The 22,616-nt window shown below is 55.0% G+C and overlaps 10 protein-coding genes across 10 annotated transcripts; 4 read left to right on the top strand and 6 right to left on the bottom strand.

The window, feature by feature from the left end:
• Positions 1 to 1,616: 1,616 nt before the first annotated feature.
• Positions 1,617 to 5,177, top strand: PHYSODRAFT_523127 (putative carboxylase; the record flags this gene model as incomplete). The annotated part of the gene is made up of 2 exons (XM_009536416.1): positions 1,617 to 1,652; positions 1,683 to 5,177. 2 exons carry the CDS (start codon positions 1,617 to 1,619, stop codon positions 5,175 to 5,177), a joined length of 3,531 nt encoding a protein of 1,176 aa, XP_009534711.1.
• Positions 5,178 to 5,869: 692 nt separating this feature from the next.
• PHYSODRAFT_437010 (hypothetical protein) lies at positions 5,870 to 6,061 on the bottom strand (the record flags this gene model as incomplete). Its single annotated transcript, XM_009536415.1, has 1 exon — positions 5,870 to 6,061. A coding segment is annotated over one exon (192 nt), but the record flags the coding sequence as incomplete, so codon positions are not given.
• A 733-nt stretch (positions 6,062 to 6,794) lies between these two features.
• PHYSODRAFT_318374 (hypothetical protein) lies at positions 6,795 to 8,134 on the top strand (the record flags this gene model as incomplete). Its single annotated transcript, XM_009536414.1, has 5 exons — positions 6,795 to 6,992; positions 7,074 to 7,505; positions 7,598 to 7,660; positions 7,742 to 7,951; positions 8,030 to 8,134. The coding sequence occupies 5 exons, from the start codon at positions 6,795 to 6,797 to the stop codon at positions 8,132 to 8,134; spliced, it is 1,008 nt and encodes a 335-aa protein (XP_009534709.1).
• A 19-nt stretch (positions 8,135 to 8,153) lies between these two features.
• On the bottom strand, positions 8,154 to 9,041 carry PHYSODRAFT_361865 (hypothetical protein; the record flags this gene model as incomplete). The annotated part of the gene is made up of 1 exon (XM_009536413.1): positions 8,154 to 9,041. The coding sequence occupies one exon, from the start codon at positions 9,039 to 9,041 to the stop codon at positions 8,229 to 8,231; it is 813 nt and encodes a 270-aa protein (XP_009534708.1). The 3' UTR covers positions 8,154 to 8,228.
• Positions 9,042 to 13,242: 4,201 nt separating this feature from the next.
• PHYSODRAFT_305220 (hypothetical protein) lies at positions 13,243 to 15,737 on the bottom strand (the record flags this gene model as incomplete). Its single annotated transcript, XM_009536412.1, has 4 exons — positions 13,243 to 13,991; positions 14,569 to 15,165; positions 15,334 to 15,350; positions 15,382 to 15,737. 4 exons carry the CDS (start codon positions 15,735 to 15,737, stop codon positions 13,243 to 13,245), a joined length of 1,719 nt encoding a protein of 572 aa, XP_009534707.1.
• Positions 15,738 to 15,749: 12 nt separating this feature from the next.
• PHYSODRAFT_398483 (hypothetical protein) lies at positions 15,750 to 16,229 on the bottom strand (the record flags this gene model as incomplete). The annotated part of the gene is made up of 1 exon (XM_009536411.1): positions 15,750 to 16,229. A coding segment is annotated over one exon (480 nt), but the record flags the coding sequence as incomplete, so codon positions are not given.
• A 1,212-nt stretch (positions 16,230 to 17,441) lies between these two features.
• PHYSODRAFT_523094 (hypothetical protein) lies at positions 17,442 to 18,494 on the top strand (the record flags this gene model as incomplete). The annotated part of the gene is made up of 1 exon (XM_009536410.1): positions 17,442 to 18,494. The coding sequence occupies one exon, from the start codon at positions 17,442 to 17,444 to the stop codon at positions 18,492 to 18,494; it is 1,053 nt and encodes a 350-aa protein (XP_009534705.1).
• A 576-nt stretch (positions 18,495 to 19,070) lies between these two features.
• On the bottom strand, positions 19,071 to 19,598 carry PHYSODRAFT_305218 (hypothetical protein; the record flags this gene model as incomplete). Its single annotated transcript, XM_009536409.1, has 1 exon — positions 19,071 to 19,598. The coding sequence occupies one exon, from the start codon at positions 19,596 to 19,598 to the stop codon at positions 19,071 to 19,073; it is 528 nt and encodes a 175-aa protein (XP_009534704.1).
• A 669-nt stretch (positions 19,599 to 20,267) lies between these two features.
• PHYSODRAFT_522311 (hypothetical protein) lies at positions 20,268 to 21,317 on the bottom strand (the record flags this gene model as incomplete). Its single annotated transcript, XM_009536408.1, has 1 exon — positions 20,268 to 21,317. The coding sequence occupies one exon, from the start codon at positions 21,315 to 21,317 to the stop codon at positions 20,268 to 20,270; it is 1,050 nt and encodes a 349-aa protein (XP_009534703.1).
• Positions 21,318 to 21,494: 177 nt separating this feature from the next.
• PHYSODRAFT_523009 (hypothetical protein) lies at positions 21,495 to 22,586 on the top strand (the record flags this gene model as incomplete). The annotated part of the gene is made up of 1 exon (XM_009536407.1): positions 21,495 to 22,586. The coding sequence occupies one exon, from the start codon at positions 21,495 to 21,497 to the stop codon at positions 22,584 to 22,586; it is 1,092 nt and encodes a 363-aa protein (XP_009534702.1).
• Positions 22,587 to 22,616: the final 30 nt, after the last annotated feature.

Genomic DNA, 22,616 nt, shown 5'->3' with positions numbered 1-22,616 from the left:
CCTCATCCGACGAGCAGGAGAAGGTAGAATCACCACGGTGGGTTTGTCAAACCCAAGCGTTGAAGTGCCAATTCGTTGGAGTGACGATACATGTATATGAACTGGCAATGCCTTTGAAAATAAGCGATCAAACTTGGTACACTTGGTTGTCCAGTGGCAGGTTAGGCAGATGCTGCAGCTGCGAAGCAGGCGCAGGGGATGCCCGAGTACATCGTTTCCCTGTAAGGGTATCCATACAAGTTAGCTTCGAACTGCGAAGCCCCCCGGGTCCACCCCCCGGGTCCCCAATAATATGTACAAGTTTTGTGCTTTGCAATGATTTTGGCAATAGAAGCGATATTGTACAAGACGAGGTTTGCTGGATTTATAGCGGCTGTAAAACTAGTACCTGCTACTGTACACAGCAAAACAACTGCAAAGCGCAATACAAGTTGCACCTACAGTACATGTACCAAAGTTCGTACACCGACGCAGAACCGGAAAACTTCCCGTCAATGCCCAGCACGTGTCCATGGATCGCTTTTGTATGGTCCTTCGTTTTTGTTTTTTCTAATAATCGAGCTGATTGGATGCCGATGCAAGAACGGTGCAAGTTGCCGGTGTGCATTCCCTCCCTTTGGCCACGAATCCGCGGGGCGCGCGCATGAGTACACGTATATCCATTCCGGTGGGTAGATATTCACCGTGAATACAGGTGAATTTCACGGTGCGAAGCAGTGATAACATGATGAAAACAATGACCTTCAACTACACTGTACAGTGCATGGAAGTCCGGACGGCTTTTCAGCACAAACACCCGCCGATTGGTTTCAGCGATTGCGGCTTCAGGCGATACGCAGATACGCAAGTCCAACCCGAGCGACGATGCTCGAGTGTATGGCGAGATTTGTCGTAGCGGGTTGAAGCGCAAGATCGCAGATGTTGCTGGCCTCGAAAGCTCGATGCAACTTCAGCGCCGGTCGAGCGTGGCGGGGGGCGAACACCGTCGAACCCTGGACCAAGCAGAGTTTCTGCTTGGCCGATCCCCATCTCCTCAAAGGGCACGAGCAAGCAAAGCCACGGTGGGGGGGGTTTACACGCTGGTCCAACTGGTACAGTGCAGGTTGCATGCTCATCCTGGCGGAGGTTGATTTCAGCGTTGCTACACCGCCTCATCTCCTTCCGCGGCAACTCGCCCAGCTGGGCGCCGGACAAACCACCACAACACCGACGTGCTTCAGCCTCCAGTCCGCGCGAGTGACAGCGGCTCGTTGCGTCGACAACCAGACGCACCCAACACTGCCGGTGCAGACTGCAACGCGCGCGTTTGAAGTGAGACTGGCGGGCCGGTCTTTGCCACGTCAGAATCCCATGTGCCGCACACAAACGGGCCCATCTGGTTACGGACATCTTGAACTTTGTATGCTTCCCCCAAAGGTCGTGACACTCTCTCTGTCACCGATCGAGGCTGCCGACACCAACACGTATCTTACCCAGCAGCTCAGCTACCTTTGCGGCCTCAGCCACCTCAGGCTCATTCGCGAACTCGCCGCCCAGGGCCCGCAAGCTCCTCTCCGCTGCCTCCCTTGCGCCTCTGCGTTCGGCTCTCGCGCCCCGCCAATCAGCCGACCAACGCCATGCTCCGCTCGCAGCGCCTTCTTGTCGGCCGCCGCGTGGGCTCGAGCCTCACGCGGCTGCAGCAGACGCGCGACGCCAGCACCATCAAGAAGCTCATGGCCGCCAACCGCGGCGAGATCGCCACGCGCATCATGCGAGCCGGCAACGAGCTGGGCCTGCGCACCGTGGGCATCTTCTCCAAGGAGGACCGCTTCACGCAGCACCGCTACAAGGCGGACGAGAGCTTCCTCGTGGGCGCCGGCAAGTCCCCCGTCGGCGCCTACCTGGACATCGACAGCATCATCCAGATCGCCAAGGAGAACAACATCGACGCCATCCACCCGGGCTACGGCTTCCTGAGCGAGAACGTGGGCTTCGCCGAGCAGTGCGCCAAGAACGGCATCAAGTTCGTGGGCCCCACGCCCGAGAACCTGCACCGCTTCGGTGACAAGACGGCCGCGCGCGAGATCGCCATCGAGCAGAAGGTGCCCGTCGTGCCCGGCACGGACGGGCCCGTCCACACGCTCGAGCAGGCGCGCGCCTTCATCGACTCGGGCGTCGGGTACCCCGTCATCATCAAGGCCAGCATGGGAGGCGGCGGCCGCGGCATGCGCGTCGTCACGTGCGCTGAGGAGCTCGAGGAGAACTTCGAGCGTGCCAGCTCTGAGGCCCTGGCTGCCTTCGGTGATGGCACTGTGTTCATTGAGCGCTACGTGGACCGCCCGCGCCACATCGAGGTGCAGATCCTCGGTGACGGCAAGGGCAACGTCGTGCACCTGTTCCACCGCGACTGCAGTGTGCAGCGTCGCCACCAGAAGGTGCTGGAGACCGCCCCCGCCGTGGGACTGGACCCCAAGACCGAGAAGGCCATGATCGACGACGCGGTGCGTCTCACCAGTGCGGCCAAGTACCTCAACGCGGGTACCGTGGAGTTCCTTGTGGACCAGCAGGGCCGCCACTACTTCATTGAAGTGAACCCGCGTATCCAGGTCGAGCACACGATCACGGAGGAGATCACCGGCATCGACCTGGTGCAGAGCCAGATCCGTATCGCCGGTGGCGAGACCTTCGAGGACCTTGGTCTCAGCCAGGACAAGATCAAGCCGCGTGGCCATGCGATGCAGTGCCGCGTGACCACGGAGAATCCGAGCACGGGCTTCCAGCCCGACTCAGGTGTCATTGAGGTGTTCCGTAGCCCCGGTGGCATGGGCATCCGTCTCGATGACGGCCCTGGATTCGTCGGCGCTCACATCACTCCTCACTACGACTCCCTGCTGGTCAAGGTGACCGCCCGTGCTCTGGACCGCGGTGACTGTGCGCACAAGTTGAAGCGCGCGCTGTCCGAGTTCCGTGTGCGTGGTGTGACCACCAACAAGAGCTTCCTGACCAACGTGCTGAACCACCCGGACTTCATCAAGGGTGTTGTGGACACGAGCTTCATCGCCAAGAACCCGGACCTGCTGCTGCCGTCCAAGTCGACCAACCGTGGCCAGAAGATGCTCAAGTACATCGGTAACACGATCGTGAACGGCCCCGAGAAGGCGCTGGGTGCCACTGGCCCCGCTCCGTCCAAGGTTGACCCCCTCGTTCCTACCCTGGAGGCTCCTCCTGCTTCCACCGAGAAGTCTCTGCGCCAGATCTACGTCGAGCAGGGTCCGGAGGCGTTTGCCAAGGCGGTGCGTGCCAAGAAGGGTCTACTCCTGACCGACACCACTTGGCGCGATGCGCACCAGTCGCTGCTTGCTACCCGTATGCGCACGCGTGACATGCTCGCTATTGCTCCTGCTACTTCCATCGCCATGCGTGACGCTTTCTCGCTCGAGATGTGGGGCGGTGCCACTTTCGATGTATCCATGCGCTTCCTGCGCGAGGACCCTTGGGACCGTCTCGCTCTTCTTCGTGAGGCTGTGCCCGACATTCCGTTCCAGATGCTGCTCCGTGGTGCCAACGCCGTCGGCTACACGAGCTACCCGGACAACGTTGTGTACAAGTTCTGTGAGAAGGCCCAGGCTACGGGCATGGATGTTTTCCGTGTGTTCGACTCGCTGAACTACCTGGAGAACATGAAGCTGGGTATCGACGCCGTTGGTGCTGCTGGCGGTATCATTGAGGCTGCGATGTGCTACACTGGCGATGTTTCGGACCCCACGCGTGGCCCGTACAACCTCGAGTACTACCTGGACTTCGTGCGTCAGCTGGTGGCGCAGGGCATCCACGTTCTTGCCATCAAGGATATGGCTGGCCTGCTCAAGCCCCAGGCTGCGCAGATCCTTATCTCCGCCATTCGCAACGAGTTCCCGGACCTGCCGATCCACGTGCACACCCACGACACGGCTGGTACGGGCGTGAGCTCGTTGCTTGAGGCCGCGTACGCTGGTGCGGATGCTGTCGATGTTGCTTCGGACGCTATGTCGGGTACGACGTCGCAGCCCTCGATGGGTGCGGTTGTCGCGGCGCTGAAGGGCTCCAAGTACGACACCCGTGTCAAGTCCGAGGACATCATGGAGATCAACGACTACTGGGAGACGATGCGTGGCGTGTACGCGCCGTTCGAGTCTGGCCAGAAGTCTGGTTCGGCCGATGTCTACAACCACGAGATGCCCGGCGGCCAGTACACGAACCTGCTCTTCCAGTCGAAGCAGCTCGGTCTTGCGGGCCAGTGGCCCGCGATCAAGCGCGCTTACGCTACCGCTAACCGTCTTCTGGGAGACATCATCAAGGTGACGCCTTCCTCCAAGGTGGTGGGTGACTTCGCCCAGTTCATCGTGCAGAACAAGTTGACGGAGCAGGAGGTGATCGACCAGGCTGAGACGCTATCGTTCCCCAAGTCGGTCGTGGAGTACTTCCAGGGCTACCTGGGTATCCCGCACCATGGCTTCCCGGAGCCGCTGCGCTCGCGTGTGCTGAAGGGCAAGGTGCTGCCGAACGGCCACGAGATGTTCGAGGGCCGTCCTGGTGCGGAGATGGAGCCGTACGACTTCGAGGCTGCTGAGAAGGAGCTGAAGGAGAAGTACGGCGCGGACAAGATCCGCGACGTGGATGTGATTTCGCACGCTATCTACCCGGACGTCTTCGCGGGCTTCATGAAGTTCAAGGACGAGTACGGCTCGATGCACTTCCTGGACACGCGCACGTTCCTGACGGGCTTGGAGGTGGACACGGAGGTCGAGCTCGAGATGGAGCATGGCAAGACAGTGTTCATCAAGCTGATTGCTGTTGGTGGCGTGAGCAAGAAGGATGGCCTGCGCGATATCATCTTCGAGCTCAACGGTCGCCAGCGTGTCATCAAGGTCAAGGATGAGGCTGCTGGTGTGTCGACGGTGGCCAAGCCGAAGGCTACGGGCATGGCTGGCTCTGTCGGCGCCCCGATGCCGGGTGTCGTGCTCGATGTTCGTGTGAAGAAGGGCGAGAACGTCAAGGCTGGCGATGCCCTGCTTGTGCTGAGTGCTATGAAGATGGAGACCGTTGTGGCTGCCCCCGTGAGCGGCCGTGTGGTGTCGATCCACGCCGACGTTGGCGACAATATGCTTGGTGGCGACCTCCTCGTGGAGATCGACGAGACCGGCGACGACGAGGAGTAAGTTTATCCAGCCTGCATCTAAGCATCGTAGTAGGTTGCATGTACGAAGAAGAGAGTGCTGGGAAGGATAAGTAAAATGAAGCATTTGCTTGGTATCATCACACTTAAGCATGAACTGGGCTAGCAAACATTTGCCTTTGCACTCGGGGTGGCATAAATTGACCATTGAGGAGAGGGCGCAGGTGGAGGAGGGACAAAATGCTGTTGATTGAAAGCACAAGGGAGTTAATAATGGGCAGCATGGCATGGTAGGCATAACATTGCGTACCGGGGGAATCGTACATGCGCCAGGAGTCTGTGGTAAAACGATGTAGGAGTCCCAGGCTCGTCGAACGGCGATCAATGTGTCGATTGTTAAGGTCTCTGGGTCGAGAGACTGGTTTGGAGTGCGTGGTGATTCGGATAAGTAGGTCTCTTGATGCTGCTTCCTGGAATCCGCCTCTGCCTGTTGAACGTCTTGCCTAACTTCCGGACGTTTTAAAGCAGTATCAGGCATTTGCTCGCTTTCGTTGTCCAGTACCGCGCCGTCGTCCTTGCTCTTGCTCGAGCCCACAGCTCGACGGATGCTTGCTTCAGCACGGCGCTGCTGCTTAGCTCGCTTTCGATAAACCTACACACAACCACCCCAGCATCCGTCAGCTTCCACAACGTCAATACGTCTATCTGTGGAAATCGAGCCCGATGACTACGCACCTTTTTCTTGTTGACTCTTGCAGCAAATGGCCGTATCACTGCAAGCTGTTGCTCAGAGAAGAGACCTGAGGACGCGTTCATCGCTTCGAGTTCCTTTTTCAGTGACTGGCAAACGGCCAGTTTCCGTTCCCTTTGCACTCTCAGCCGAGCCACCTCCACATTCGAGGCTGCGTCTAAGCTCGTACCAGCTCGACGACCTTCCTCGTAGTCTGTACTCAATGACACAAGTCGCTTCTCCACGCCAGCCAATTCCGCTGCGGCCACTTTCAGCTGTTCCGCCAACTTCTGAGCCCGCGCTACTCGGCGTCGTAGCAATCGCAGTGGAGGCTCGTCAACTCCATCTACATCGGCCTTCTTAGTGTCGACCGAGTTGCAATGTGTCTGCCTAAATCCCTCCAGCCAGATCTGCTCTGGGTCCGCGACTGGAGGACGTGGAGGCGGAGGACGAGGAGGAGGCACGAAGCGAGGGAAGTAGCCGCGTGGAGGGCGCGGAGGCGGCGGATAGAAGCGCGGTGCTCCCAGAACTCCACGAGCAGGCGGAGGAAATGGCGGCACAAACGCAGGGCGGGGTGGCATCCATTGCGCCTGGGGCACGGGCGGAGACCAGCGAGGCGGCGGCGGACGCTGCTGCATCTTGCGCTGCTTTGACAAGGCAAAATAAATGTTGCGTGTCGAACACCAAATAGTGTACACGACCCAAACTAGCTCTTTACTGAAGGCAAGTCAAAACTCTCGCCGACAATGACGGACGTGCACGGCGAGCTGCTCAAGTGCGTGCTGCAACTGGCGGCATGCAGCGACAAGGTCTGCTTGTTCCTATACTACGGCTGTTTATGCTCCTGCTGCGTACTGACGTCTGCCCTGCTTTCCGTTGCGTGTGCAGCTCCGCTCGACGGACGCGCTGCTGGGCAAGTTCGTGGGGCGCATGCAGCAGGACCTGCCGGCGTCCGGGATGCCGCTGCTGACGTCCAAGCTGGCGGTGGTGCCGGCCAACCCGGAGAGCGAGAAGCTCACGCTGGAGGACAAGTTCCAGGAGGTCTACGACCAAGGGACGGAGGCGACGGAGCGGCTGGAGATCACCAAGGCCCGCCTCGAGAAGGAGCTGCGGCGTCAGTCCGAGAGCGTACGTCTCGCTGAACTGTACCCATTCTGCTGCGTATTTAAGCGTCGTGAGTGCTGACATTTGAGTGTGCCTTTGTTGCAGTTCCGGGACCTGGTCAAGAGCAGAAATACAGACATCCAGGAGGAGTACGCGCGCATGCTGAAGGAACTGGACGACCAGACGGAGTCGTTGGACCAGGAGATCGCCAAGGAGAGGGACATGAAGGCTGAAAGAGCTAAGCGGCGTCGGGAGGAGGCTCTACAGAAGAAGGCCAGCAAGAAGCAGCACCTTGAAGCGCAGCTGAAGGTGCAGCTGGATGACTTTACGTCGGAGATCCGGCAACTGCAGGAAGTGTTTGCTACGCTGGAAAAGGACAACGAGAACCGAGATAACGAGAATACTATGGAGGAGGAGCAGAGCCCAGAGGAACGACGGCGACTTGAAGAGGAGCGCGCGCAGAACGAGATTGTCGATCTCGAACAGGAAATCGTGCTGCTGAAAGAAGCCCAAGACGCGATTAAGGAGAAGATCGATGTAAGTTGGGGCATGTTTGTTGCTGCTACTGGGCTCGTTCTTGTTGGGGCTTATAATGCTGAATACCTGGTGTCTGGTTTGTATCTGCGTAGAAACAATCATTGAAGGCTCAATACGAAGAGGAGAAGCAAGAAGTGCTGGAAGAGACGGCCCATGTACGTATTATCGAGACTTTTAATGCTCTTGTCCTTGGTCTTAACGCGATTGTTCTACCCTCTGATATTTGGATGCTGCAGCTCAAGAGCATGGTCGAAGACCTCACGCCCCAAATCACCTCCAACAGTGTTCGCCTGCACTCCTTGTTGCGGACACTTGCGCCTTCCCCGGGCATCGGAACGCTCATGACTCGACTATACCAACAACTTTGCAACGATTCACCTTCGACGCCGTCAACTGAATTGCCGCCTACACCGCGTAAAACGGTCGACCTGAAGGCGTTCCTCAATGTACGAAGTGTTGACGTATGCTCGTTCCAGCTACCACTTCATTTCTAACGATACGATGTCATTCGTTTATTCCCACAGAGCTGTCCAAGTTTTGAAGAAGGCAATCGAGCAATTGACGAGCTCAAGAAGCTGCAACTGATTCATTGCTACGAGTCAAGCGGAATTATCGCGTTGGCAGATTAGCATGCCCATTATCTACGACAGTCAAACAGTTTTGTACCACACAGCTCGTGTCACTTCGGTTATAGCCAACTATCGAGTGAACTCCGCTGGCAACTTACAACTTGCTGGCGCTTTTAGTCTTGAACTGCTTCTTGAGCTCCATCACGGTCGCCAGGAACTCACCAGACGCCGCGCGCCGGTCCAGCTGCTCGAACTCGTAGAACAGCGCCTCGCGGATCTTCGGTGCGCGTTCACGGCGCAGCAGCGACTTGTACACAGGAAGACTGGTGCGGTTGAAGCGGTTCGTCACCAGCGGCGTCAGCTCCGCGAGCACCGTCTCCAGGAAGCCGTTCGTGGGGAAAACCTCGCCCACAATCTTGGCGTCCAGCGCCTCCTGGGCCTTGTACACCTTGGAGCGGATCACCAGGTTGTTCGCCACGGTGGGGCCCAGCAGATGCGGGAACGTGTAGGACGACGCGAACTCCGGCACGACGCCGATGCGCAGGAACGGCGTCCATAACGTGGCGCTGTCCGCTGCGTACACGAGGTCGCAGTGCATGAGCAGCGTCACGCCGATGCCGATGGCCGGGCCATTGACGGCCGCCACCAGCAGCTTCTTGCAGTCCAGCATCTTGTGCATGAAGGCGTGCGACGGGCTCTTGGAGGGCGGGCGGATGGTGCCGTCGCCCAGGATGGCGGCCGTCTCCTTCACGTCCGCGCCGCTGGTGAAGTAGTCGCCGTGGCCGGTGAGCACGAAGGCCTGCAGCGAGTCGTCGGCCTCGAACTCGTCCAGTGCTGCCGTCAGCTGCTGGTACAGCGCGTCGTTGAAGGCGTTCTTGGCGCGGGGGCGGCGCATCTCCGCCACGTAGATGCACCCGGAGTGCACGTAGCTGCGCACTACCTTCTCCTGCTGCTGCGTCGTCGCCATACTCGATCGATGTCTGGGGTGCGCGCTGGATGGCCGATTGGTTTATGCCTTGTCAAACGAGAGCTTCAAGCTGCCGGATTTGAAGTTGCAGGTCGTGACGTTGACTCGACAAAAAAGCGTCGTGGAATTCTATTTAACGTTTTTTACCACACACCGACACCATTCGCACTCTGGTTAGCTTGGTTTGTTTTCCTGGTTGGGCGAAGGGACACCACGGCCGAGCACCTGTCCCAGGCCCTCTGTATAGCGACCTAACCTAGCCCATGTCAGTACCGCGTGAGAAAGAAAAGCATAAACTTCAGGTTCGTGGACGCGAAGTAAGTAAAGAGAGGGACGCCGAAAACTGCATGCAAACTCACAGTATTACTTTAGGAACATTCGGAGATAAGGTTTTTGCTTGACAAAACGATATTTCTTACGTGTTCTAACTTCACAATGCTCTTCAACAAGGCCATGCTCTGCCCGGAACAGCTCTGGATTTTACGTCGCTCTTGGGCATATAAGTTAGTGTACTGCTGCATCTTGTTTCTACGTGCCAATGGCAGAAAGGAGTAGAGATTTGGTATTGGCCACTATTAGTTGAATTAACGGATTCATACGAATAGTGGCCGTTCTTGAATTCACTAGAGGTTTGGGCTGGTAGTGCATTTTTGAAGTGCTTCAGTTCTGACATTTTTAAGTGCAATTTGAAATAATAGGACGAAGGCACAACATAGTCTCTCCATTTAGCCACAAGCGAAACGACCAAGTATTCACAGAGCTAGAGGTGTTGATTACCGGACGTACTGCTGCGGTACTAGGGCTTCACGTAGGCTAGGATAGGTAAATGACAGTATTTTGTTTTTCAGAAAGCCGTTGCACATACATAGCTTATTTAACTACCCGACAGTTGCCGAAAAAAAACTAAAATATCACTCAAACCAATGCTTACTGATTCTCTTATCCGCCATATCATCGTCCATAATAAAGCACAACCTGCTCAACGTGAATTCAATCAGCTGGGCAACGTTAATGGTGATCATGCAGTAAGGAGATCGCTAACTGAGTAAGATGGAATATGTACTTCCAGCCGACCGATCAAGTGCACGAATTAAGACCGTTTGATACTGACTAGGAAGGTACAAAAAATCATTTGGTTATACTTCGGTATAGTGTGACCCGTACGACCCAAGGGCATCTCCTGAGCCTGCTTCGCAGCCGCAGCATCTGCCCAGAATTTGCACCGCTATTAGTAAGGAGAAACTGATTTACAACATAACACACGGGAAGTTTGGGATTGTAGCAAGCTAGCCGACCCCGACGATCTTAACGATGTTGATGTCGTCTACGTAGATGTAGCCGCGATTATTGACGATTCCTGTCGAGTTGAACGGGGTACCGAGCTCATCAACTTACTGGAACGCGTTCTCGAGAGACGGCATCAGCTCACGGCTCCGGTGCTGAAGCTGCCTGCGCACGAGGCCTGAGTCGCATGACCTCTGGGTCTTCACTAATGATGCCGGACATAATGGCTCTTGCCACAGGCCATAGCTAATCATGTAGCTGCCAGTGGCCGATGCTTTCGTCGTAATGCCTAACTAATAAGTCGTCACCGTTGAAGGCGGGATCCCGTCGGCATGTTGTTGGAGCGAAAAAAATCCGATGGATGTCGCTTGAGTGGCAGATAAACTATCTATCACAGGTATATATACTTGATTAACGGGTATGTAAAATAATAGGTAATTTGACTTCATCTCAACCGGATGGGTCAGCATAGCAGCACAATTTGATTAGATCGCAGGCTATCCAGTATAACAGGTATTTTAGCTATCAACATCAGCAGCGCTCAAACCCATATGTAGCAGGTATTTGATGTGATGGACTCTGGATAAAATCCAGATGATACCCCCCAATCTGGGAAGTATATTTAGGGCTAGCTAGGATTGAAGCTGCAGGATACGCTGATAATCGCGGGGGTGAAGTTGCTAGGATGACAGCGACTTATAAGACACTACCTGTTATTATTTTTTTTGAAAAAAAAATTCTAGACGGGCATGCCGAGAGAGGTGAGGCCATGACCTACAAGCGCCAAGGGCGCGCGTCCCCGCATTCAACGAAGACTTGGGCGTGCTCTCTATTGAGTTGTCTTCGCTCCGACCTAAAGCTCGTGCGGCTACGGAGAGCTGCAGAGAGTCGCTGGCAGCAGTATCTGTTAGTAGGATAGGCAAGGGAGATCGAGACTGAGCCTCAGTCTCGAATCTGCCCAGTATATAACAAGTGTCGTTTAGTGTCGTGAATTCCTGTTGTTGTTCGTCCCTTGTGCTGAGCGTGGACGCTCGCTAGCTTGCTTTCACATTTCAACAGTCGTGCACTTTGTCGTGCAGCTCCACGATGTAGGCGGACTTCATGACGTACTGCGCCACAAACGTCACCTCGGCCTCGCGCAGCTCTTGCTCGGTATGCTAGCGTGGGCCCATACTTGAGCAGCAGGCCCTAGTGTACGTGGATACTGCAAAGGCCACGACCCCTTGCACAAGATCTCACAGCGCTAGCCAGCTCGTCGATGCTCCAGCCGCTGGAGTCCAGCGTCACCCATATTTCAACACACCCCTCTCAAAGAGAACAACTTTGACCTCACAGAAGCATGCTGGTACACGCTGAGTCACTCGATGACTCGCATTCCACGACAGACTCTCGAACCGAGCCTTCGCCAATGGCTTGGTGAACAAATCCGCAGGATTGTCCTCACTTCGGACTTTCCACAGGTACAAATGCTACTTTTCAACCTGCTCACGAACGAACTGTCACTTCAACTCAATGTGACGGGTCTGTCGACTGAAGGTCGGACTTGTAGCCATTACAAACGATGATTGATTGTCGACACCAAGTGTCAGTTTGCTTTTCATCTACTCGTCCAAATATTCATCAGTGCTCTGCCCTCCATCTCAGCTTCACAAGCTGCAACATACTCAGCCTCTGCAGTAGATTGAGCCACAATTGTTTGTCGCCGCGACGCCCACGAGATCGCGCCACCTCCTAGAGTGAAGACAAACCCAGTTGTGCTCTTCCTGGAATCACGGTCATTTCCCCAGTCACTATCCGAGTAGCCATCCAAATGTACTCCAATATCGCATCGATCCGACTTGCGATAAGTGATGCCCTTGCTAGTCGTATCCAAAACGTAGCGAAGCACCCTCTTTGCAGCTCCGACGTGCTTCTCCGTAGGATGGTCAACATACCGACTTAATTGACCGACTGCATACATCAGATCTGGCCGAGTGCTGGTTACCAAGTACATTAAGCACCCCACGACTTCACGATAAGCCATCTGATCCAGGTTGTTCTTACACTACGAACTTTTCTGCTCACACGCTTCAAGACGCTGCGTCGTCTCCATCGGAATCGCACTGCTATTCGACTCCTTGCTCAAACCAAACCGCTCCAGCAACTTCTCAGCATGGTGCTGCTGGTCGATCGTAATTTCACCAGGCTTCTGGCGAACACATATACCCAAGTACTGATGCAGGAGCCCCAAATCCTTAATGCCATAGTCCTCTCCCAAATCATTGAAGAGACTGCACTTGAACTCCTCGGAGTTGGATGCACACAGCAAATCACCCACACACACCAAGACAAATGCCATCGTGCCATCCTTGCTGTAGAAATACAGACACGGCTCCGACTTACACTGGATGAACCCATGAGCTTTGAACCACTTGTCCAGCTCGTAAACCATACAAGGCCTTGTTTACTTCGTACAAGCCTGCTCCACTAGGAAACCCCTCAATATCCTTGATATACTGCTTGATCTTCAGAGCTGCATTGAGGTAGGCATTATTAATGCCACCCTGCCACACCTGCCAGTCCAAATGAACTGCAAAGGACAACAGCAACCTGAAAGACGGCAGACGAGCAACAGTAGAAAATGTGTCATCGAAATCAACACCTGCAATTTGTCGAAATCCTCTCGCCATCAGTCTAGCACGAAATCTGATCACATACCCCATCTCGTCCACTTTCACGTCAAAGACCCACTTAGCCGTAATGAAGTGCTGTCCCCCGGGCAGTGCATCGCTCTCCTTGAGAACACCTTGTGCGCGCAGTACCTCCACCTCCCTCATCATAACTGCCAGCCATTCACGAGCTTGCTTCGACCTCATTGCTTGCCGAAATGTGAGAGGTATTTTTACGTCCCTCTCACGCCACCTTCGCAACATCGAGCTCACAAACAGCAATGTGGAGTTAACCACATAGCCATCGAGGTATTTTGGCCGCTTTCGCTTACGGGGATCGTAGAGAGGTCTCTTATCTTCATCATTGCGCCGACTGCGCTTGTCCAGTTCTTGACCACGATTCTTGCGCTTCGAATTTTGCGCCGGCACTGGCACCAAAGACACAACTGATCCAATTCAGCTGTCTCGTGAGCTACACGCTGCTCCTCTGTTTCTGCCAGTTCGTACGTCTCAATCTCAATGGGCGTGGCTTCATTCTCGTGATCATCGCTATCATGGTCGTCATAAACATCATTTTGACCACCACCACTCTCAATAATCGCACTCGGATCATCATCATTATCACTCTGCACCTCAGAATCACTTCCAGAGTCTGATTCGCTCTGCACAGTGTGCTCACTCGAACTTGTACTGCTAGAATCTGGATCATTTGCAGCTTCCGAGCCATCAGACGCACTACTCACGTCGTCGACATCGCCGTCAACGTCACTGTCAGCGCTATCATGGGCACTTTCATCCTCGCCATCCGCAATATCACTTGCCTTTGGCACTGCAGAGCGTAAATGCACACGAAATCCACCCGGACCAGGTCGGTGCAGCGGCCTCCATACCGCCGTCGACCTCTGCGGCGAATCAGCATCATCTTCAGCGTAACTATCTTTATCTTCAGAGCCAGATTCAGCATCCGAGTTCACTTCGGCCAAACGAGAAATGATTGAAGGTGAAACTTCTGCTCGATCTCGATACAAAATAGCTTCATTCACTCGAACATCGAACACCACACGTGCACTGCGGGAAGTAGACCTTCGTACCTACGCGATCCTCTGCGTAACCCAGCGAGTATCCGACCTCGCAATTGTTCGCCATTTTCTCCCGCAGCTTGAGAGGAATGTGCGCATACGCCAGTGCACCAAACGTTCTGATGTGGTGAATATCAGGCCGCTTACCGAAAAACAAACGTACGGCGTCCGAGACGCAATACTTCTGCACAAAACGCGGTTCTTCACGTACGTCGTGTTCTCCAGCGCATCGGGCCAGAGACTGCTGGGCAATCCAGACGCAACCAGCATCGACTTCATCATACCACGCAGTGACTGTATCGCACGCTCTGCCAAATTCAACGACGACGCATCAGGAGCAAGTTCTTCATACTCGATGCCTATCTGTGCGCACCAGGCCTTCACTGTCGTTTGCAAATGCTCCACCATCGTCAAAGACCACACGCTTCACTTTGCGGTCCAGCTGGCGCTCCGCCCACGCGATATACTGCTCCAGCTTCTCATTAGTCTCCTTCTTGTCCTTGAGAGGAAAGGTACGAATCAACCGTGAGAATCCATCAATAACCACGAGTACCTGATTGAATCGTGTCTTGTTGTGCTTGCCAGGGTCCATCAATTCAACGAAAATCTCATCGTTAGGGTCACTAATACCACGGTCCAGCGAGTTCATGCGCTTCTTACGCTTCTGCTTCGCTAACTGACAAGTCTCACACATGGGTAACTCTCGTCCCTTCAGCATCATACCGTCAACGATGCTCTTATCAGACATTGACTTAGGTATTGAGCATTTGTGCCAAACACGAATGTGAGCTAGCCCATCCATCGTTGTGAAGTTCACGACTTCAGCAGCGCGCGTCGCCTGCCGAGAGCCATCCTCCGTAAACGAGTTGTAACTACGGAAGCTCCACACGTTGGTCGGCTGCAGCGTTGCAGCCAACAGGAACCTATCACCATCATACATGTTGTACGCGCCCGAAACCGGATCCTGCACCTCTGTGAGACCCTGGTCTCTCGCAATTCCTGCCGAAAACATATTCCATCGAGCGCTCGGAACATACAGCACTCGATCCAAAGTAAACTTTTGCAGCTCGCCATTTTCCGACTTCGTTACTAGTTCAGCTACACCAACACCGACTGCATGTGTCAGCATATTTTGTGCAAACCCACGACACGGATCCATCACTCATAGGCCACGAAATACTCCATCGTGCCTACGATGTGTGCACTTGACAACGTATCATAGTGCCACAATCCAGAGTCATAGTCATCCTCCAGCTCTTGGCGGTCAGGTAGAACGTCTACCTCCGACACAACTGGAGCTGTGAGCACGGGTACCACCGCGCAACTCACACCCTGCTTCGTTGCACCTCCACCTCCAGCCTTGTGCTGGTTCTGGCCGTGTTGCTTCTGCTACTGCCTGCCACTTTCAACTTGCACAACTCCAGCTCAGGACAAAAACGCCTAATGTGCCCAAATTGATGGCAGTGATGGCACTCAATCTGCGACCTGTCCTGCTCCTTCTTTTTCCACTTCTTCGCCGAACTTCCATGCTGCTCTTTACCATTACCAGACTTGCCATTACCACTAGCAGTCCCACGAGCGCCAAGCACACCACCAGCTTCATCCTTAAGCTGTGCTTCTGCCACCAAAATCAAATCACGAACTTCCTCGGGCTTTGACTGACCTCCAATACCAAAGCGCACCATTTGTGTCAATTGCTGGTACTTGTCATTCTGGGGCAAACTATTCAGCAAAGCGTCGACCATGTCGACGTCGTGAACGGTATACTTCAGCGCCGTGAGCTGATCCCTGATATCCATCATTTTGCCGATATGTAACATCATATCTTCGCCCTTGCCTGCTCGGGTGTGCCACAGCTTATGCAAAAGCTGGCGCTGCTTGTGTACAGCCAGCACCTGGTTACTGGGAGCCTCGTAATATTCCAGCAACGCCTTCCACATATCTGTGCCCGTCTTCTTCTTCATCACCCTTTGCGCCAAGGCAGGCGACACAGAACCCAGCACCATCCACTTGATCTGTGTCTGCTTCTGCTTCCACTCCGAGCGCGCCTTGTCGTCAGCATCCTCCTTCAGAGTCTTCTCCCCGAAGGCCATCAGCTCGAGGTCCTTCTCCTCGAAGCAGCTCACCATCAGCGCCGTGTAGTATTCCCAGTTTTCACCATTCCAGTTGATAGGAACGCGATGCAAACCCGGCACTTCGTGCATATATTTTTGAAACCAATTTGGTAAAAGTATGAGTGTGTATAGGATACTTGGCGGTGCTGAAGATACAACATTTTCCGAAGCAATGCCCCTCTAGCAACCGGGGCGGGATCCCGTCGGAATCCGATGGATGTCGCTTGAGTGGCGGATAAACTATCTATCACAGGTATATATACTTGATTAAAGGGTATGCAAAATAATAGGTAATTTGACTTAATCTCAACCGGATGGGTCAACATAGCAGCATAATTTGATTAGATTGCAGGCTATCCAGTATAACAGGTATTTTAGCTATCAACATCAGCAGCGCTCAAACCCATATGTAGCAGGTATTTGATGTGAGAATAATGGCACCTCACCCATGGACTCTGGATAAAATCCAGAGAACAAAACTCGAGTTGATGTACAGGTTGACCATCCAATAGTTTCGTATTTAGCGCGATAGATCGCTAACAAGTCACCACCATGAGCGCTCGCTCCATGGAGGTCGCGCAGCCAGCGCAGTGCCTTCGACCACTCGTGGGGGATTATCGTGCTGGACCGTGAAGACAAGGCTCTGCTACTGCAGCATCGCAATGGCCAGCACTGGTCGTTCTGCAAGGGGCACAAGAAAGACGCCGACAGATCGGACATTCACACCCGAAGAGACCCAACTCTATGTCCCCATGGTGTGGATGGAGCACGAGTCTTGGGGGGAGTATCGCAATACCACGGATGTGTTCTTCAACGAGCATAGTGCCGATGAGGAGAAGGAAGGTTACATCGACCGTATCACGCCCCAAGACGCGACCCGACCCAGGATGTTCCGCGAGGAGTACAGCTTCTGCAAGCGCAACAGGAAGATCAACAAATGCGTCGATTTCTACGTCGCGAGAGTCCGAGATCCAATGGCTCAGCAAACCCAAACCGAAGAGATCTCAGATTTCTGTTGGCTGTCACTGGACCAAGTCGCGGATCGACTGACTTACGACGAGGACCGCGCGTTGTTCCAGTGCGTCAAGCAAGCGATCTTAAGCCAAACACTATAGCAAGGGAGAGCGCGAATGCTAGATGGTAGCGACTGAAGCGACGCAATACATTGATACTTTATTCTTGGCGTAGTGACGGATAAGAGCGAGAAACAGGATTGATGCGATCGATCTAAGCTCAATCGGGCTACGACGCCCTTCCTCACAATCGTACAGTGAGATGTCTCCACCGAGCTTGTTGTGTCTCATGCCATGCTGTAGGTCATCACGGGTCGTGCATGAGCCTCGTCCGCCGCCTCCGCCACTTCCAGACCCCAAATATCTCGAAATCGACGGCGTCTGCAAGATTGAGTACGTCGATGTCGAGCCAACTCAACTCAAAAGCAGTTGTTCAGCCACGGTCGTGTGTGTTCACGGCGCTCCTGGAAGTTTTCGCGACTATCGATACGTTATCCCGATGCTTGCCGAGCAGCAACCCGGTCTTCGAATTATCGGAGTCAATCTTCCGGGCTACATGGGCTCAGAAGTGGAGAAACCTCGTTACCTCGAGACAGTTTGCGCTCTCCGAGCTGCTGAGGTGGTGCTGCAAGCCATTCGACAGCTTTGCATCTCTGGCGATAATGACGGAGGTGATATATTCCTAATTGGCCACTCGTTTGGAGCTCACACGGTCATCAACATTGCATCATTGAACGAGACGCAGCGAATGGCTGGGGCTCCTGTCAACGTACTCAAAATCCGAGGCATTGCGCTGATGGCACCGGCAGGATGCGTGCCACAACGAATGGTGAAAGAAATACCGATCAAGATGATGGTTGTTCTCTTGAGATCTCGCAGTGCAGTCGTTGTGCGCCTGGCGACGCGTTTCGTCAAGTATTTGTATACCGAGATACTTGGGTTTCCCAGGAGGACGCCGGCTACATCCTGCGTAGCAGCAATAATCAGGGCGGGCACAACGAAGTTCCCATTGATTCGAGCCCAGGTTACCATGCTGAAAGAAGCCAGCATGCCTGTGCTCGTCGCGTGGGCTCGTGACGATGTGCTGGTCGAGCCGTCGATTCCGGAAGAGCTCGGCAGACTCTCCCATGTTGGCCCACGGCTCGAGTTTGCTGGTGGAGGACACAATATCCAGAAGACTCGAGTCGAGCAGATTACGGCTAGCTTGAGCTCGTGGATCTCCGCGATCTTAAGCGGGTGCAGTTCTAATGAACTCGGGATGAGTCAGCACTTCCATGAAAAAAAAATACTTCGAAGTAGTATCCAAAATTTTTGATAACCATTCCAGTAAACGGTGCACAAAAAGTATGAAGACCCTCCGTCAAGGCAACAACAGAACCCGCCAATACTCATCGGTACTCAGTTTCCTTCGGCGCACACACTGCGATCAACATTGCAGCACTGAATGCAGCACTGATGTCGACGCCGAACGCTACCATTAATGTCCGCGGTACGGCTCTCTTGGACCCCGTTGGCTGCAGTCCCCTGACCATCTTAACGATGTCGATGCCGTCTACGTAGATGTAGCCGCGATTATTGACGATTCCTGTCGAGTTGAACGGGGTACCGAGCTCATCAACTTACTGGAACGCGTTCTCGAGAGACGGCATCAGCTCACGGCTCCGGTGCTGAAGCTGCCTGCGCACGAGGCCTGAGTCGCATGACCTCTGGGTCTTCACTAATGATGCCGGACATAATGGCTCTTGCCACAGGCCATAGCTAATCATGTAGCTGCCAGTGGCCGATGCTTTCGTCGTAATGCCTAACTAATAACACTGTAACTTTATATGCACAAGAGCGACGTAAAATCCAGAGCTGTTCCGGGCAGAGCACGGCCTTGTAAAGTTTTATCCTAAACTGAGGTTTTGGTTATGACATCGTCGATCCACTTGGTCATGGCGGTCGCTATTTGGTCCGCTCGAGTCTTTTGCAGGTTGTGGCCTGAGAACTCAAGTCGTGGGCCAACAGAGCACAGCTTGCACAATTCTGTCGGGATCTCTGGCTGGATGTGCTCGTCGTCCTTGGCCCACGCAATGAACGTCGGCAGTCGGAGTCTTTCTAGCAGCTTGGCCTGGTCACGGATCAAGTCGAAATTGGTTGTGCCCGCTCGAACCACAGCCGACACGAACGGATCGGCGGACGAGTCGCTGCTTGGAAAGCGCAGTACTTTGGTGTACACGAACTTGGTGACGTGTGTTGCTGCGCTCACTGCCCACGAGTTCCCCGACTTCAACAGCTTCAGCATCAGTGATATGGCGCCCAAGTGGAGACTTTGATGCGGGACACAACCAGCCGGGGCGATAAGTGCCAGTCCGCGGATGGCTAGAGCTTCCTTCGCTACGCTTTTCGACTCGGTACCGGTTGCATTCAATGCAGCCATGTTGATGACGGTGTGCGCTCCAAAGGAGTGTCCGATCAAGAAAACGCCTCCACGATCCTCGCAAATGTGGCGAATGGCGTCCAGCACCACCTCTGCGGTTCGAATGGCATCGACCGTTTCGAGATAGTGAGCTTTCTTGACTATAGATCAACCGTAACCAGGGAGGTTGATGCCAATGATGCGAAGCCCAGGTTGTTGAACAAGCAGCGGGATCAAGTAGCGGAAGTCTCGATAGCTGCCGGGTGCACTGAGGACCAGCACGAGAGTCGCTTGGGTGCGTTCAGGTGAGCGAACGTCGACGTATTCAAGTCTGCAGTGATCCTTCTTCATATCCAGATACTTGGGCGCTGGAAGTGGCGGGGGTGCAGCGCGATGCTCACGAGCTCACTCGTTGGGGGGAAAGACTTGGAACCGCCGTGACAATCTTGACGCCCAGCAGACTCGAAGCAGCCTGAAGAGAGTGACAGGATTCGAGTTCCAGCTGAGCTGACACGACTCCACCACAACGCCATACCGTCCTGGGTTGGGTGCCTGTCGGAGACTTTGATTGTGACGCTGTGAGAGGCCTCGCTTCAAGGCACCTGGCTTCCTCATAGCGGCCGTCGTAGGTTTACTCGACACGAATAATCGTTCATGCAGTTTATTCCCTGCTATCGCACATCAGGCGAGCTACGGTAAACTTTGAGTTAATTGCTGATCCCCTGCGCCGTCTTCGCCTAAGACGTCCTCGATCCACTTGGCCAAGGCCCCCGCAACTTGCTCTGCTCGCGTCTTCTGCACGTTGTGGCCTCCACCAGCAAATGCAAGACGCGGGCCGGGATGGCAAAGCCGCGCGAGCTCAAGAGGGATCTCTTCCTCCATGAACTCATCGTTCTGTGACCACGCAACAAGCGACGGCAGCTTCTGCCTGCGCAGCATCTCCACGTGCTCTCGGATCACTCCAAAGTCGGTAGTTCCTGCACGTACAAGACCGGCGATGTAGTGACCGGACGGTGCGTCACTGGGGAAGCCCAGTAGCCTGGTGTAAACCAACTTGATGAAGGGCGGGATGAACGCATTAACCACGGGGTTCCCCGTCCGCATCAACTTGACCACCATTGCGCTCTCTCTGGGCCTCAACACCTTGTGAGGCCGACAACCAGCAGGGGCCAGCAACGCCATCCCTCGAACCTTGACGTCCTTGCTCTCAGTCGCATGCAACGCGGCCATGTTGATCACAGTGTGGGCTCCAAAGGAGTGGCCAACCAAGAACACATTGTCGCTTCCTTCTTGTCCCGCGTAGAGCTGCTTCACTGCTTCTAGAGCCAAACTGGCAGTCGGCAGCGCGCTAATGTCCTCTAGATAGTGTTCCTTCGCCACCTTCGAGCCTGCGTAGCCTGGTAAGTTGATGCCAATGATCCTCAAGTGCGGGTGGTGGTGCTCCAGCACAGGAATTAAGTGGCGGAAGTCGTTGTAGCTGCCCGGTGCGCCATGCACCAGCACGATCGTCACGGAAGCCTCATGGCCCCTCAGAGCTTCCTCCAGCGGCGGGACGTCGACGTACTCGAGTGTGCATCGACCGCGGATGTCCAGATACTTTGGCGACGGAAGAGGCGGCGGCGGGGCTCGAGCTTCGCGTGGTGGCGCCACCTCCACTCGAGGCAGGAAGTCCCAGCGGCTGTACGACTTGCGCGCGCACGCAGACGACAGCAACCGAGCGCGAGGAACGCGCCGCAGCATTGCCCGACTGCGAGGGTGATGGTCAGGCCGAGTCCGACGTGATGTCGACTCGACACTTTGGATCTATGCACAGCTGAAGTTGCATTTCTGAAGAGAGCCCTTCCACCTATGGGACTCTATCCGATATCTCCCATCCTTGCAGGCGCGTCACTCGGGAATCAGAGACCAAGGAGAAGCATGAAGGCGGCGGTTAGCGTGGCCGCAAGAACTGCAAGGCAGCGGAGCGTTTTGACTCTCGGCCGGAGGTTCCCAGTCTCGCTTCGAGCGCAGCAGCAGTTGAGGCCATCGTCTCACCCCCTTGCAACCAGCGTATCGTTCTCTACTGCGACGGAGTCCACCTCTGCTGGCAAGTCTCGTCGGTACTCGCCGCCGCCGCTGCCAGAGCCAACGTTCATCGACGTGGACGGCAAGTGCACGATTGAGTACATCGACGTCAAGCCTGAGGATCTCACGGCTACGACGCCCACGCTCGTGCTGATCCATGGCGCGCCAGGGACATATCGAGACTTCCGCCACCTCATCCCGCTGCTGAAGGACCGCGGCGTGCGCGTCGTCGGCGTCAATTTGCCCGGATTCGCAGGCTCGACGATTTTGGACACTTCCAACTACTACGAGCACATCAGCGCATTCCCCTCCGTCCAGCTCACGTACAAGGCCATGCAGGGCGTGCTCAAGGACTGCGACAACGTGTTCGTGCTCGGCCACTCGTTCGGCGGCCACGCGGCCGTGCATTTCACGGGCATCAACGCGGACGAGCAGCAGATCGGCATCAAGGGGCTGGTACTTCTCGCTGGGGCCGGCCACCGGCCGCATCATGCGCTGAACCCCCGATTGAACGATCTGCTGTGGAAGATGCTGCGGTCGGGCGTGCCGGTGGTGGAGGGCGTGTCCAAGTGGCTCGTCCGCCAGCTCTACATCAAATCGTTCAAGTTCCCGGACAGCAAACTGCCCGACTACTTCACTGCGGGCATCGTGCGCTGCGCCACGGCCGACTTCCCTCTGTTCGCCCAGCATTTGGAGAAGAACCGGTCGCTGCCCAGTTTCCTCGCGTGGGCCAAGGACGACGCGCTCATCGAGGAGGAAATCTTCCTGGACGTGAGCGCAGTGTGCCACCCCGGGCCGCGTCTGGCCTTCGAGCGCGGCGGCCACAACGTGCAGAAGACCAAAGCCAGCTTCTTGGCCGATGAGCTTACGGCCTGGATGACCAACGTGGTGCAGGGCAAGGAGCTGAGCGAAGTGTACTCGACCAACGTGGAAATCCACCCCTAGATACATACAGAGCCTCGCATGTTGACCATT

Source organism: Phytophthora sojae (assembly GCF_000149755.1).
Source record: "Phytophthora sojae unplaced genomic scaffold PHYSOscaffold_9, whole genome shotgun sequence".
In the NCBI taxonomy this organism is placed as follows: domain Eukaryota; phylum Oomycota; class Peronosporomycetes; order Peronosporales; family Peronosporaceae; genus Phytophthora; species Phytophthora sojae.
This window is presented reverse-complemented; position numbering and strand designations above follow the sequence as displayed.